This window comes from Cuculus canorus, chromosome 3 (assembly GCF_017976375.1).
Source record: "Cuculus canorus isolate bCucCan1 chromosome 3, bCucCan1.pri, whole genome shotgun sequence".
Lineage (NCBI taxonomy): Eukaryota > Metazoa > Chordata > Aves > Cuculiformes > Cuculidae > Cuculus > Cuculus canorus.
In genome coordinates this window covers 61,643,613-61,661,078 of record NC_071403.1, presented here as the reverse complement: position 1 = coordinate 61,661,078, position 17,466 = coordinate 61,643,613, and the positions used below count along the sequence as shown (strand labels likewise).

General features: G+C 34.0%; 1 protein-coding gene across 6 annotated transcripts in view; it reads left to right on the top strand.

Moving 5' to 3' along the window:
• Positions 1–17,466, top strand: part of SIPA1L2 (signal induced proliferation associated 1 like 2) — a 138,824-nt gene that overhangs the window by 62,083 nt on the left and 59,275 nt on the right. For 4 of the 6 annotated variants that reach the window (XM_054061475.1, XM_054061470.1, XM_054061471.1 and 1 more), the window contains 5 exons: positions 542–730; positions 4,930–5,104; positions 9,269–9,372; positions 12,326–12,403; positions 16,067–16,224. In XM_054061475.1, the coding sequence (XP_053917450.1) occupies positions 542–730; positions 4,930–5,104; positions 9,269–9,372; positions 12,326–12,403; positions 16,067–16,224 (704 nt within the window). The remainder of the gene's footprint in view (positions 1–541; positions 731–4,929; positions 5,105–9,268; positions 9,373–12,325; positions 12,404–16,066; positions 16,225–17,466) is intronic. The other 2 variants (XM_054061473.1, XM_054061474.1) reach the window with 1 other exon arrangement.

Genomic DNA, 17,466 nt, shown 5'->3' with positions numbered 1-17,466 from the left:
TGCAAAAAAAGAGGTGTTTCTGTTTCTGGAGAGGTGAGTAACCTCACTCACTTCTGAGAAATGACTCTCTCTTGCCAAATCCAGTGAAGGTAAAGCAGCATGGTTTAAAAAATAGGTGGTCAGTTTAAATCAAAGTGCCGTTAGCTGTGACTTACCTCACCTGTCCAATCTCACATTCAACTACTGTGTCTGCTGGGGTAGTATTACATTAAAATTACCTTTTTTTTTTTTTTTTTTTTAGTTTCTCTGATGTGTTTTGTTTTTATTTCAAAACAAAAAAAAGCATATTTTGGGAATTGGAATAAGTTAATAAGATCATCAGTGAATTTCTTTAAACAAATATATTTGTCACTGAGACAATAAAAGCCGGTCTCCTCTTTAGAAGTTACTTAGTGATCTTTTTACTGGTTAAGTTAAAAATAGGCATCTTTTTCTTCCCATTCTTTCTTCTATGCTTTTGCTAAAACCTGAAGTTTATAACTTGAAAGTTTATTGTAATATTAGAACTAAAAATATTTTGTGTGTTTTACCTTTACTGCAGCTCACTACACTTAGAGGAGCAATTTTAGAAGATGCTATACCATCCACTGCTCGGCATGGCACAGCAAGAGGTCTGCCTCTCAAAGAGGTATTAGAGTATGTAATACCAGAGCTGAGCATACAGTGCCTGAGACAGGCTTCCAACTCACCCAAAGTACCTGAACAGCTACTTAAACTGGATGAACAAGGGGTATGTTGCACATGACTTTTCTTTAGAGACTATACTTTATTTTTTTAAAAAAAGAACTTTCTTGAAAAACCGTTATCTTTTACAGGCAATTTTAATAAACATGTATCTGTAATGCAAACTTATGTATTTTCATAGACACAATGAGGTTTGCTTTTCTAACCAAATTATTTTTAAAATACATTGGAGCTTAGGAAAAATTATTGGTCTATGAAGATTCTCTTTAGATGAGTAAGTGAGAGAAAGGTAGTAACTAAGCTTTTAATGGTAATAAGAAGTGATTTAGTGATTTTCACAATCTCACAATCTGTACTTGCACTTCAATGTGTACAAATGCTGAATGCAAATGAAAATACATCTAACATTTATTGATGTTGTGTATAGGTAAGGAGGCAAAAGGATGTATTGTATTAAATCTCTACATCTAAAATTTTGAGCTGTTTATTACAATACCATTTTCTAATTAACTTGCACTAGTTTTAGCAGGATAGAATGCTTCTGGGTTCAAACAGCTGAAATTGCGGTCACTAGTAATGAATTAACTGCATGGCAATGAAACATTTGTACGGCTTGAATTTGCAGAGGTGATGGTGAGGCTTATTGGGTTAACTAAAATGGATGTGCTTCATTCAGAGCTAGAGATTAAATTTGTAGCTTCTCAATATTTATGAAGGATAGACTTGTGAAGACTTTAAAATCAATTTTTAAAATGATGTTTTAAAAAATGTTCACTTAAAGTGAAGTTTGCACTTTCTAGGCAAGAGTCAGTATCTGTCTGTTGAACTTGAATCAGCTGATGGATCCACTTGGTTATGGTAGTGATATAAGTGATTTTTTTAACGCTAATTCAGTTTTGAATGTAGTGATTGTATCTAACATCGGTGGTGTCTACCAGAATTCTTCTGTCTTCTCTTGTGGTTCTAGCAATTGCTCAAAACCAGGTAAATGTAGACAGAAGTACTACTTTTCTTGGTGGATTGTTAAGCTAGTTTATGTATGCTTTACTACTTTTGTTGCCTTATAGTCTTTGAGGAGGACTTGTAATCGACAGTTAATTTTGCTAAATGTTCTTATGTTTTCCTATTTTGGTAAGTTCTTCTGGTAAGACAATAAAGGGAGATCAGAGGTAGTCACTTGTGAATCTAGGAGTTCCTGATGTACTGTTGCTCTGTCTTTCTTGTTTTAGTTCCCGAGTGAGTTTAGGTTAGCCTACTAAGTGATTTTCACTGCTCAGATAGGCAGTATTTTCTAGGCAGTGTAGAAGTACTACTTTATTTGAGCAGTCTGGAATATTTTCCAAACTCACCATAAGTATTTCCCAAAAAATTGGAAATGGAGATTTTTCCATTGAACTGACCAAAGTAATCATTTGGTCATCAACTCCTAATTTTGAGAAACAGCAGTACATAGTGCTATCTTTTATTTTGAGTGATCAGTTCTGATAATCCATCCTTTTGAGAAATGGACTGTCAGCAGGCAAAATGTAATATTAATTTATCTTACATGCAGCTTGTTATGAGATGATTACTTGAACGTAGGCAGAAAGCTGTGCATAGAGCTGCCATGAGGTCTGTTTATGCTTTTAATCCTCTTATGTACTTCATGCTTTCAGTTTATTAATTAAGCAAATATAAAAAGAGTTATGTTTGGCAACTGAAGGTGATGACTGACTGAAGTGTCATGAATTTAAAACATGAATCATCATCTAGAGGATTAATAGTATTAGAATAATAGTAGTTTTGTGTAGTAGTGTGTTAAATAGTTATATAGTTCCTCAGCAGACTGAAGAGTCATTTAGTGTTTTGATTTCATTTTTTATTTGCAGTGAAATATACTATGGATTATGGAGGAAGCGTGGCAAAACTTTTGTCCCTAAAATGACGGTAGAAAGTACATGCAAGTTGCATGGCTGACCTGATTTGAATACATAAATCATCTTAATTTTCCTATTTTATTCAAGAATATGATGATAAGCATTAAATTTGGATTAATTTACAAAAAAAAAAGTCCATTATTTATCTATAAACTGGACAGGAGTTTATTTTACTCTTTTTACCTCTCTCTAATCTTCCCCCCCCAGGTCCTCAGTTTTACCTCCCTATTTCTGCTAATAATTCTTTATTCTGTATATGCTTTCTGGTTCCTCTCACATTCCTTTCTATGGGAATGTTCACTTCTCTCTAGGCCAAAGGCTGAAGTTTGCAAAAAGCCCAAAGAAATTAAGAGCTTTGATTGCAGTGATATTTAGTGGCTATTGAGTGTCTAACCTCCTGAGGTTCCTTGCTGCAAAAGCTCTAAAATCTTCACATGAAGAAAGTCAACAAAGTTGTTGTTACATGATAAAGAATCTATGCTATACAAGAAGACGACAAGATTCCAGCATTTAGTAGTGATTGATTCTGACTAGAAAACAGTAATTTTGAGTCGGGAGAGACTGCTATGTACCATTAATGTATTATTATCATGTACCGAAGTTACTATATGGATTGAGAAATTATTGTCTTATGTCCCATTATTAAGTTGTTCTTAATGTTATTCTATTGACTTAAAAAGTCTAGAGTTTCCCTGTTATTTCCTTTTAATACACTTACCTTTGGGGTATGAGATTACTGGTGTCAACAGTGCTGTCTGTCTTCATCTGTCAAAAGTCTTCATCAACTTGGACATTCTTGGGGATTTTTTTTTTTTTGTGGTAGTTTTAAATGAATGTAGTTAAAACAAGAATGCTGCCAAGCTGAATCTTGAACTGCACAGCAGACAAAGAAAGAATACTGGCTTAAAAAAGCAGTAGCATCATGAAAACACAAAAAACTAGGTTAGTAAAAGCATAGCGAGACTTATAATTCTCAAACAGTGATGAGGATTTGGGTAGTGCTTTTGTTTTTCGATTTGTTTGTTTTTAATTGGCTATTGGCAACAGTCACATAAAATGGAGAATTGAATTTATTGAAGGGTGAAGGCTAAGGATTATTTGAAGTATGGAATGATATTTTTGACACTTTCTCACGTATGTATGTTTTTATTAATTTATTTCATCCTTTTACTATTCTGATGTTGTAACTTTTCCTCAAAATTGCTATGGTAAAACATCAATACAGTAGTATGCCTACGGACTTGCCTACTTGACTTTTACAATGTACTTAACATGGCAGATCACGTGTTTAATATGATTAAGGTGAAGCACATTATTATCAGCTTTACTCCAACAGAACTATGCAGAGTCTTTGCATAACACGCATTTTAGACACTGATTCTGTTTCATTAAGAGAAATCTACAGCTGGAGAGTTGATTTGAATCACAAATATAGACAAATGTCTAAAGCAATCTGGTGTGACTGGTGGTCTGTGTCAGTTTGTGATGTTTTAAAAGTTGTCAGTTAATAATAATAGGACTATTCTATCCATATTGAGGTTTCCTGTTTGTTTTCTTAAGTGTGCATAAAAGCTGAGAATCATAGAATCGGAACGGTTTGGGTTGGAAGGGACTATGAAGGTCAGGTAGTCCAACCTTCAAGAAAACAAGATAATACTCTGTTGAAGAAGTAATCATCTCTTCTTATACTTAACTTTTTACATTTTTCATATTTTTTAACAGAAATAATGTGTCTCTCTTTAATGCTCTAGAATTGAGACTCTTATTAACAACCTGACTGCAATCTGATTTCTAGCTTGAAGTATACTTTTGAAAATGGGGAATAATTTTTAACAATGGATGATTTTATGAGGAGGGCAAACAATTACATATAACAGAAATAACTGTTCAGAGGGCTTGTTTTAACTGAATTACACTGAACTTTGAAGGGTAGAAAAAAGGCAAAATAAGTTCGCCTAGATTTGAATCTGAGAACGGAGACAGTTATACAAAAATTGTCAATAAAAATTCTCATATCATATCATGCAGTAGAATGTGTCTTTTATGAATGACTGAGTCAAAAGTCTTTGTGTACTGCTGTTATCTGTGTTTGGATAGTGTTAATCCGGTTTTCTTTCAGGATAGTTGTTGAGGTTTTTTGTGGGTTTTTTGGTTTTTTTTTCTTTCCATGGTGACTTAGTTTCCTAAATCAGAACACAAATTTTCACTTTCAGATTACTTCTGCTTAGGCTTATACAGTGTTATTATTTTGTTAATAGTTGTTCTAGCATAGACTGTCCTTTTTTTCTGTAATTTTTTCCTTTCCTTTTTTTTTTTTTTTTAATTTCAGCTGAGTTTTCAACACAAGATTGGTATCCTTTACTGCAAAGCAGGCCAAAGCACAGAGGAAGAAATGTATAACAATGAGATGGCAGGACCAGCTTTTGAAGAGTTCCTTGATCTGCTGGGCCAGAGAGTACGACTGAAAGGATTTAGCAAATACAGGGCTCAGCTAGATAATAAAAGTAAGTTACATTTCTGACCTATGGTAGGAACTATAATTATTCAGTTGATCTGCAAATTCTGTTTTGTCTTTTCATGCTCTTGATTTAGAGTTCTGATTAGTAAGAGTATATGGTAAATGAAGAAGATGAAAAGTACTTAAAGGAAATTAAGGGAAGTCCTTTTCTTGCAAGGGATATTTTGCCTTTGAAAAAGTCACAAAGATTTAATAAAGTGTCAATAAGTCCTCTTATTTGGCTATTTGTTCCTCCTGCCACTTACACACTTTATCTATTTTTAGGAATCTCTAGTATGTTTTTGCTTTTTCAGCATTATTTTTCATTTAACTGGAATACTTCTTTTATTTTGATTGTTTGCTTTTAGATGGTACTTTTAAACACTGGACAGTGTCAATAGTCGTGAAAAGATTTCTCTTGCATTATCAGACTGTTAAAGCCCTAATGGACTGTCATGTCCTGTACAGAATTATGAGAGAAATGTAATGATTTGTATTAGAAATTTTTGGAAACGTCTGTTGCATGTACATTGTGGTTGGTATCCAGTGCAGATAACCTGTCCATAAGCCAATATCCAGCGGGAAATTAAAAATGCAAAATTGATAATAAAAACTCATACTTTTGCAATTAAGGGAGACCAGCTTTGCAACTCCAGAAATCTTTCATATTGTCCATCTCTAGTGATGGCAAATGGTGAAAAAAGTGAGCTGAATCCTATAACAGATTCTAATTTATGACTTGCAAGGTAGGAAAGCTGCAATTCCATAGCTCTGTCAGCCTGTGTAAGCACATCTTTTTTAACACTATTGCCTCTTTGCTTAAACCCAGGCTTGTTTAATAATTCAGGCTTGATAGAGACTATTGCATCCTATTTCAGTACAGAATAATAACTCATTTTTCAAACTAGTGTGTACAAATATTTATTAACATGCTGTGGCTGTCAGACTTATGGCATGAATTGATACATAGAGATGGAAAATGCAAAGTAGTGAGGGGTGGTTTTGTTTTGCTTTTTTATTCCCCAATTACAGCATGACCAAATATCACCTACTAATTTTTACGAATGAAAACATATGCTGGTCTGTCAAGCAAATTCAGTTTCTATATTTGCTGTGCTTCAGTATGAATGTACATTGCTGATTGGCATTGAGTAAATATCATTCAGTAACGTAATTTTAATGTTTTACTAAGTCTGTTAAAATAAAGGCTGTTAATGGTATTGGCCCTTCATAATTTGTTCTAGTAGTTAGCAACAAGAGAATGGAATTAAGAGTTCACAAAGATAGTCTTCAGTTTTATATTAAATGTAAAATACTGACTTAAGATTTTTTTGTGTTGCACTTGTTTTTTTAATATAGTGGCACAACAACTATTACTGCGTATCTTGTGTATAATTTGATTTTACATTAATCCAGTTTGCCTGTAGGTTCGGAGTAGTGTACTAATTTCATCTCTAGTAGCTACAGTTTTGATAGGTGTAATGTTTCGGTAATATTTCTTGCTCAGTTTTTGTGAGGTTCGCGTTAAGTTTTTATCTTTGTAGTGTTTGACTAGCTGTGGGATATTTCTTTAAAAAGCTAATTTTTTAAAAATTGATCAATTTATTTTATATTTTGGTAAGTAATTTATTGGTTCATTTCTTATGAAATATGGAACATAGAATATTGTGATGGGTTGACCTGTCTGGCGCATAAGCTTCCACTCATTTACTTGCTTACTCACCCTTCAACAAGATGGGGGGAGAAAATCGGAAAGGCAAAAACCAAGAAAAGCTCATGAGTTCAGGTTAAGACAGGTCAGTGAGTGAAGGAAAGAAAAGGGAAAAAAATAACCACCAACAGAATTCCCCCACCCCACCAAAAAGCCCCACCAAAAAAACCCAACTCACCATCACAACAATCAACCAACCAACCAAAAAACCCCACAGAAAACAGTGACGCAAAGCCAATCTCTTGCCACCTCCCATCAGCGGACTGATGCCCAGCCAGTCTCTGAGCAACAGCTACCATGGGTAAACTCTCCCTGCTCCAATTCTACTGCAGTGCATGATGTTAAATGCTATGGAATATGTCTTTAGTCGCTTCAAATCAGCTGTCCTGGCTGTGTCACCTCCCAGACTCCTGCCCACCTCTAGCATGCTCCTTGGAGTGGCGTGGGCGGCACTGTGAGAAACAGAAACTCCTGATGCTATGCGAGCACTGTTCAGCAACAGCTAAAACATTGGTGTGTTACCAATGGTTTTGATCACATATAGAGAACACAGTACCATGTTGGTTGATATGAAGCAAATTAACTCCATCCAAACCAGACCCAGTAGAAATGTGAAGAAAATGTAGAATGTATTAGCTACAAACTCTCTTCTGCCCTTCTTTAGTGCACTTTTAATGGCATGCAGTTCTAAATCATTAAATAAAGAAATAAGAAATTAAACTACCAATTCAACACTCTACAATTTGTTTAGTATATTCCTGTTTGTACTGTTCAGACTTAAATTAGGGATTATATTATGGATAAATTGGATTATGTTTGCGTCTAATTTCCTTCTACCTGTAATAGAGAAAGCAAGGTGAAACAATAGTAGTGAAAGAATCTGGTAAAAGTTCTTTTGCTCTGCAAAAAAAAGCAGGGATGCTTCATGACTGAAAAAAGGTTTATCCACTGTGTCTCAAACTTTGTCAAATAGAACTAATGCTCTGAAAGGAATGAGATACAAATTGTCAGACCTGGTATAGTTTTTTTTTTCACTGAAACTGTCAGCAATGTTTGTAGTAGCAACTGTCGTGTATTTAATCACAGTGAGCCTTAGTAGGTGTTCAGTAAAGCATCTGTTGAGTTAGAAGATTTAAGCTTGCTTTTAGTGTAAGGCAATAAATTTCAGAAGAAAAAATTCTAGCTCTTTTGCGAAGGCAACTTGCTAAATCAAAAGTATTCAACTAAGTAGGATGTTGTATTAGGAAAGCATTGATTTAAGGGTAAGGAATCTGCCTTTCTGTAATAGGTATTTAAATGGACTGCTTCGTACAATATCTGTTCAAGATAATTTTACTTTAATATCTAATTGCAAAAGGAGTCAGGGAGTAGGGTTGCTGGGGTCAGTGTAGTTTAGGCAGATATTTACATTTCACAGTATAATTTATGTCCTTCTATCTCTTCAAAATTATCTTTTTAAAATGCCATGGGAAGGTTGTAATGAAAGTATATCTTCATCAAAGATTTTAAAATGGAATGCAGTACTGTTCGATCTTTTTAGCAACATTTAAGTAAGTTTCTGTGGAAATCAATACTACATCAATATTACACCAATATTAATAAATGTTGTTAATTTTATTATTGCACAAACATAACCGATAAAAACAGCTGTAATACGAATGTGAGAATGTTTGTTGTGTAGATAATATAAAATTAAATTAAAAAATGAGTGAACATGGAAAAAGAGAAGAAAAATGGATAATTTGCCTGTCTCAATAGGGTGTTCCTAAACTCCTGCTTTAAAATTAATTGTATTTACTTAAATAATCCATACGTATTAAAGAAGGCCAATGAAAAGAATTAACTTATAACTACAGAGTAACTCCTCTGATTTGTTGTAAATGTTCTGAAGTGCTAATTCTATTAAAAAAACCTCCTAAATAAAAGAAACAAAGCTATTAAGTCATATTATGTCATGTATGAAATACATTTTACAGTTTTTAAAAGGTTTGAAAATTCCCAATAAAATTATTTGACATTGTACTACAATGTATTATGTTCATATTTTATGTTTTAAAAATGTCTCATCCGCAGTATGTGTGTTAATGTCAGATCTGAAGTAGCATTGTCAGTGTATTTTTGGCTATGTATGGGATTAGTCAATTGCCCTTATTTAACATTTTAAATAATGAAAATCTATATTAAATAAATAATAATAATACATATGCCAATACAGTCAAAATTACATCATTTAGGCCTCATAGACAGCAAACTCTTAGCGTGACTTCCTGCAGGACTCTTCAATGTCATAATATGAAACTAAAGAGTAGATCTTCAGCTCATGCAAACTGTTTCTTTCTATTGAAAAAAGCATTAAGTTGCGTTAATACATTTAAATCACAGCATGCAAAGAGTATTGTCCTAAAAAGTAGTAAGAATGTTCTATTTTGTTGACCTTCTTGTGATTAAATTTCTTTTCAGCTGATTCAACAGGAACTCATTCCCTCTATACTACATATAAAGACTATGAGTTAATGTTTCACGTATCAACAATGCTTCCATACATGCCCAGTAACAGGCAACAGGTAAGTTTTTTAGCTTTTCATTATAATTTTACATTAAAAATGTTTGACATTGAGGATTAGGGTTTTTTTTAAGTAATACTTATTTAATACTGAATTGTTCTATACGAAGTATGACATGATTGTATATTTTTCCTTGAAATACTACAAGCCATTAGAAATGGATTTTTGTACTATATAATTCATCTTCCCAATTCTTCCCCAATTCATGATGTTATTAAAAAGTAATATTACCTGTAGTGAGTGAGTTATTTCCAGTTTGGACTAGATTTGCATCTTATGTATGTTTTAAATATTGAATGAATGAAGCTTGAAAATAGTCATGATTTAAATATGCATGTAATAAGATTTTTAAAATTATTCCACTTAATCCTTATGTTACAGATCTCAAGATTTTTTTTAATGTGTCAGCTTAGTAATAAATGCTTAACTGTATCCTTCAAGGTGTCCGCTTGTGAAGAAAGAAGACTGCAATGTGTTTATTTCTGTTTATATAGCAATTCAGAATATCTTTAAAGCATTAAGGATGGCTAAAAAACAGCACAGTATCCAAAGTGTGCAGTGCACCAGTAAGGTTACTCTGTCTTGCCTGTTTCAGATATTTCTTGCAACCAAATTAAAAAGTACAAGCGCATTTAGTATAATATATCAATGCTAACTTTTTTTTTTTAAAAAAAAAAAAAAAGGCAGTGGAATTGCTCATAGGTCAGACTGATGGTAGATCATAGTGTTCTGTGCTACGACTCTGCATTTTGCTCGATCTGCAGAAATAAGTGTTGGATTTATTTAGTGAGTTTTAGAATATTCTCTCATTGCCATGCAAGACATAATGATTTCAGTCATTTTGGAGGATTGTGATGAAATGAATGATGTTATCTCGCTTTCTTTTTGAACAGCATAAAAAAAAGATGCTTACTGATTGTTAAACCATGTGTGAGTTGCCTCATTCATGTCTACCTTATCAATAGTCCTTGTGGGAAGAGAGAGATGTGTCAAGGCAGCAAGAAAAAGATAAAGGAAAACTATTAAAATTCTTGAGAAAAAACAAATGAAAATCAAAATGGAAGAAAGTAGATAATCTATATAATCTTCCAAGTAGTCAGTGCATAATATTCTATTTGGAGAACTGTTTCAAGTGAACAGTTAGGACAACTGCAAATTTTACTCTGTTACGCTTAGGATTTAGATATAGTTTAAATAAAAAAAAACCATCAGGAGAAACTCTTCACCATGTAAATAATACAAACGTTTAGATGACTCAAATCTTAGTGTGTGGCTTTCAGAAGACAGAATGTTCAGCTATATCACGTACTAGGTTGTGGAGAGGAGGGAGCTGGCCTTTTACCCCAGCAGACAGGACAAGGGGGAATGGCCTCATGCTCCACCAGGGGAGATACAGGCTGGACATTAGGAAAAAATTTTTCACAGAAAGGGTCATTGGACACTGGCAGAGGCTGCCCAGGGAGGGGGTTGAGTCACCTTCCCTGGAGGTGTTTAAGGGACGGGTGGATGAGGTGCTGAGGGACATGGTTTAGGGACTGTTAGGAATGGTTGGACTCGATGGCCCAGTGGGTCCCTTCCAACCTGGTGATTCTATGATTCTATACTCAACTGTGCCATTAAATAGTAATCAAGGTATCGGATCATCATCACTGATTTGAGGTTGCTCCACTTGGTCTGTCTGTAATCAGTCATAACAATCTTTGACTGGAAAGCAGATGTAAATAGGGAAATCTGTACATTCTTAAGAAGATATAATACACTGAATGAGCTTGCTTTAAAAGGAAAAAAATAATATTTTCCTAGCTAATCACAGGCAGTGACAGTAATATGACCTTACTTGGAGTTTATTACTTTTGTTGTCTTTCATGACTTTCCCTTGTTTGTGAGAACAGGATATCCTCTTGCCACGATCCACTATTTTTCATAATTGTTTGCTCTTTGTCAGCTTTGCTGCTGTGTTGTTTGGCCACCTCTTATCACTGTCCTTTCACTTCTTCCTGTATCTTCCTCACATTCTCATAATTTCCTTATGTGTCTTTCTTTATAGGCAGGTGCCAGTTCTTGTGTATAGCAAAATCTTCCAGTTTTAACTCCATGATTTTCCTCAGCAACAAGCACTCCTTTCCACAGTGTTTTAACAAGCTCTCATCATTGTCACTTTAAACAGGTTCAAAATGTAGTAGAAGCACCATGTTGGTTTACATGGCTTTCTTGGGATCAAAATAGTGTGGCAGTTTTCCAAATTCAAGTAGTATGCCTATCTGAAGACCCACCACAGTGGTTTGGGTTTTTTTTTAGATGCTGGAATCTAGTACTATTTGCACAGCATGAACACTATCTTAATGAAATGTGACAAGCTCACCTAGATGACTAGAATTTAGCCAGCATTAGTGTGCAAAGGGGATCTATAATCATTGTTTAATTTTCTTCTTTTACTATTTAGTTCCAAAATACATGCTGAAGCATGAAATGCATCAACAACTTTATTTCTTACAAGCTAGGATAAAATTCATTTAGGTCTTTTTTCTTGAGACGTTTTAGATGCTGAAGACCACAGAAGCAATTGAATCAGTTGTGCTCAAGATAGAGACACTTATGGGTGCTGTGGAATATGAATATTGTTTGTCTCTTCAGAATTTGACTCACTAACTCTACATGCCCAAGTAAGGGGAAGTTAGGGACCATGGTCATTTTCTAATTAGGTCATGTTAGCAATGAAGACCCCTCCCATTCAATAGGGTATTTCTGCTAGCATGCTGTGTTGGTACTGGCAATGAGGTTATTGTATCCTATCCCTATGTCCCTTGTTTGGTAATGACTGGGCAAGGTATTGAGTTGCTCTTCATCATCTAGGACTCTGACCTTCAATGAGCAAGCACTGAGCATTGCTTATATTCCGAATACCTGTGAGCCAAAACCAGGCCACACCAGAACTGTTTGTTGCTTCTTCCAGGACATAACTACGCCCTGCTTGGTCCCTGATCAGGACATCCCTCTAGTTTTAGAGGCAGCAGGAGATCCAAAGAGCAAGGTAACTTTCATTTTGGCTGCAATATAGGCTGGGAACTTTGAAGTCGGCTGTTCCTTCCCTAGGACAGAAAAGACTACCAGCCCTGGTGTGGCCAGTTGCTTTTCCTTTACTGGCTTTTTCTACCAAGCATAGTTCAAGGCTTTTCCCTTTACACTTTGCCTTTGCAATGTCCCTTTTCAAATTGTTCCCTTGCAAGTTTCCCATTCACACGTTTGCAGTCTGCTTGTGTACACATGGTCAGAGCTGATTAATCCAAATCTGTTGAAATAATCAGTTTTCAACTAGTTTAATGAAAACTTAAAAATGAAACAGATATGCAATAATCAAATAAACTTGAATTTAAGCTACTATTCATATGGTTGGGATAACATGGTTATACCAAACGTGATTTAACCAGATCTGATGAAATATCTTTTCGTGTTTGTTTCTGGCTTTGGTAATGGTTAAGAGCAGAAATTGAAAATAAAATTTTGAAACTACTTATCTTAGAAATATACTAAGATAAATGTAAAAATTTTCTTGACTCTTAACGTTTCATCACTTAATTGAATAAAGAATTTATTTCACTGCTATTTCAACAAGAATTCTTTGTTGTTTTGCAGTTGACTAGACAATTAAAATTCCACAGAAGTGGGTAGTTTTTATGGCTAGGCATAACCTTTAAATATGATAAGTTTTAAGATAGTACTTTTCTTGAGAGGTGCATATCTGAAAATTAAGAATTGAGTACTTAAAATCTCAAAATTAATATAGCAACAATTATTTGTTGTAAATCTAATGGATTCTGCTTTTCTAACATATTTTCCTTACCAGACTCCCCTTTGCGTGTCTTGTGTTCTTACGTAAAACTTCACTGATTTCCTTTTGTCTGCCTATCGTACTTGATCTGGATAATTTTCAAATTCTCCCATGTCAGTTTAGACTGATACTAGAATGAAGTCAAAGCTTGTGTGTCTCCTTACTGTAAGTAATCCTCATAATCTGTACACTCTGTTGAGAGTTCCTATTGTGCTCTGCACTGGCATGAGACTCTTTAGAGTATGTTAGAAAGGCAGATTAAAAAAACCCAAAATACAGCAAGCCCCCCCAAACCTGAGCAGACCTCAAAATGGGAGAGGAAGGGGAAACTGAGAACCTGGGAAAAAAGCATAGGAGGTAAAAGTTGGGAAGAAAATGTAGATTATAGAATGGAAACTAGAAGAGGGTTTCTTATAAATCTTTTTGCTTAGTTCCAGTTTCCTTCAATTCCTTTTTCATTTTCAGTATGCTATCCTTATCTCACACTTCCCTGGAAGCAAGTGTTCCTTCCTTTTGCTCCATTCAATACTTTATTCTTTTCCTATTCCTTTATCTTATCCAGAGCACGTCTTCCCATTTTCCAAATCACCCCCGTTTACTTCTCTCCCCTTTCCAAGTTCTTTGCATTATGATACTCCGTGCACAGACATGACTGTGCTTTGCCTTTGCATTGTGTTGAAGTTTGCTGACCACTTCTGCATGACAGTTATAAATAACAGTGTTACACTGATTTTATTTTAAAATTTTGAAGAAGTCACTAAGATCTCTGCAGGCTTGGTAAGGTTCTTTAAACTGATGACCTGACTTCATGTTTTCTAATTTTGTGCCTCTTAGAGGTTTAAGCTATTGGAAAGTAGTTTAAGGATAGTATATGAGAACGGCTGTAATTTTGAAAAGACTGTTTTTGCTACTAAAATTTCAAACAGTTCTGAAACTTATTAGGTGACTGCTATTCTTGCTTAAGCAACCTATAATGGCAAGCAGAACCTCCTAAAGAGGTCTACAAAAGCAGAAGATAGTCTTGAAAACAATGATTGTCTTGAGAAATAAATACAACCTTAAACTGGATGTTCCTTTCTAATTTTTGTGGCTTTGCTCTATGGAGATGTATAGGTGTAGACATGAACAAGAAGCAGTAATTGGGCAGTTAATTGTATAACAAAGACAGAAATGTATCGCCTTGTACCTCATAATTGGAAGGTTTGTTACAAGTTTAACTGTGGTTTAAATTCTAACTTGTGAGATAATAATAACCTCTAAACATGAACTTGTGCTTCATGAAGATGATCTAATTGTATGCTTCACTAGCTCAGCAAATTAAAGCATACCTGACACACTTAAGTTCTGTGATCAGTTCCACGTGGTGTGCTGCTTCTGTAATTTGTATGCAGCAGACAGATATCTTAAATTGTTCATATAGCAAATTATTTTGATTTTAGTCTTAAAAATATGAGAACTTGACTGAACCATGTATATATACAAATACTATTTTCTGTTACTATGTCTGTTTTAAAGTTTCATCAGAAGTCTTATATCTTCAATCTGCATTTAGTATTTTGTTTATGTTAAAAATAATGTGAGTATACTGAGTGCTTTAAAATTGTGTCTTGAGCCCTTCTTACTGCCTTAGAATACCGGCTTTTGTGTTGTTTTAGGAGGTATAATGAAACATCCTCATGGGTCTTATGCTTTAGCACGTGCAACTTTGCTTTATTGGTAGCTGAAATACAAACTTTTAATGGAACTGAGGAAATACAAGCAAGTACTGTTTTATTAGAATGATTATGTTCTGTATGATCAGCTTGATAGAGGAATTTTTACTTATTCTGTCATAATTTTCAAATATTTTATTCTCATAATTTTTAGTTACGCATGAGCTAAATTAAAGCTTTAAGTGTCTATGCTATTAGTTGACTATGCAAAGTCTTTGACAGACTTTGGGTGGATATTTAAAATGTAGCACGTGCTAGACTACTTTTTTCTATCTGGTAATACACATAGATGTTTTATAAGAAAAGATATTTAAGAAAAAGTGTGAAAAATTCGAGAGGCTTAATATAATTCTGTGAGGAAAATGAACGTCATTTTACTGTGGGGCTTTTTCGTTTGGCATTTTCTGAGAGAGAAGTGGTCCCTTATTACTGGACAATTTTTGTAGTTTTTATTAAATTTTAACCTGTAACAATGATTTAGTATTCTAAATTAGTCTTTTTATATATTCTGATGATGAGAGCTACCAATTACAAGAATAAATTTTTAATTAATGAGTTTCTAATAGCTATTGTTTCTCCATAAGTATTTTGTGTCTCAGCTCTGCAGTTGTTAGAATGTGTGAGCATTCATGATAATCTGTTTAAAAAAAAGATAGCTCATAGAATTAAGGACACTATTTAATAAAAATACAACATGGAAAATGAAGGTTTATTGGGAAAGAAAAGCAATATTATATTTTTCCTATGGAAGCAAATATTACACTGTAAGGAGGGAACTGGTGTACAGTTCTCAGGATAGTGAGAAATGTCAAGCATTGTGAAACTTTATTACTTAAGTGATACACTAACATAAGAGAAATATATTTTTTCCCATAGAATAAAAGAGAAATGAGCAGAAACTTTGCAGAATGCATGTGGGGATGTGAGAGAACTCAGTAGTATTTTTGTGAACTTAGTCCTATTTCCTTTCCCTATCTTTTTGTAGTTTAGTCCAGTTTCCTTTATCTGTAGCAATCCAGGATGATTAATTAGAAGTTATTTCTGAAAAAAAAATAAGCTTCGTTTATTTTGGTTTGGGTTTTTTTTTTTTGCTAAAATGAAGAAATTGTGATTATTTTTATAACTAATTTTTCAATGCATGTTTCTTGTCTAGCTGCTAAGGAAAAGGCATATAGGAAATGACATAGTTACCATTGTCTTCCAAGAGCCAGGAGCACTTCCTTTTACTCCAAAAAATATTCGTTCCCACTTTCAACATGTATTTGTCATAGTCAAAGTGCATAATCCTTGCACTGAAAATGTGTGCTATAGGTGAGTAGAGCCTTATAACTTATAACTATTTAAGTAATGAGACTACAATGGAACTGCCTCTTTCAACAGTTTGTATTTCCTAGAGATATTATGTATACAGTTTTAAAATCTGCTGCTACATTTTTTGAGTTTGAAACCTCGGTGTCTCCCTTGCACACATCTAGAGTTGTGGGGCACAGTATGTAGACTTAAATACATATATGCAGAACTCTGTGTTGCTGATTTATGGGCAAAAAATGGGGATAAAACAAATTAGTGAAAATAAGATTTGCAGACACGGCAATAGAAATTAATTTAGAATTTGTATTGCACATTTCCTTACTCAAAGTGTAATAGAGTATTTTAGGCTATTAATCTGTATAAATCCCTGAGTATAACACTGTAACACTGGGATGAGTCATGGCCTTTAAGTACCTGAATGAGGACTTTGGTGGAGTATAAAAACATCTCAAATTTCAGATTACCTTAACTTTCGCATTTAACTTACTGCATCATGAATTCTAGCAAGATAACCAGGATGGAAGTATAGTTCTGAACTGGTTGGGAATTGTGAAAATAATAAGGACTTGAAACATAAGGGTGCAGATTTAGCATGTGTATGTTATTTATTAATTGTGTAGAATGAAATTAATGATAAATAATGAGATTGGGTCGTATTACTGTCTTTTAGCTGTCTTTTAGAACTTGATTTTGTTTTAGGAGCTCATTTATGTTTAATACCTGACACTTCGTAAGTTACACTTTTCTTACTACTGAATGATGTCTGTCTGTCATCCCAAATGTGACTGCATTTCAAATAGTAGCAGTTGTACATAGCTTGCACACTATTTTGAAATCCTTTCTCAGTTGGAATACATTATGTAGTTATTAATTGTATGTATAATTGTATCAATGAGAAAATATTCCTATTTCTTTTATGTCTTGCTGTTTCAACATTGGCAGGATTGCAGATGTTTGAAACTTTATGAACATAGAGTAGGCAGCTTAAACAGATGCAGTGTGCTCTCATTATAGGCACATTTGACATTTTTCTTTGTCTTCACATTTCATTGTAGCAAAATGTCTTAAGATTAAACTAAATTCTGTTTCTATTTATATGTATTTCTTAGTTTTAAGATCATGCAAGAGTGATAGCTGAAAATGATAGTCAGACTTGTATAAAAACAATTAAAAATACATGTCATTTATGTCTCATAAATAATTTTAGTATTTATTCCATTAAAGAAAGGAGACAATGACACC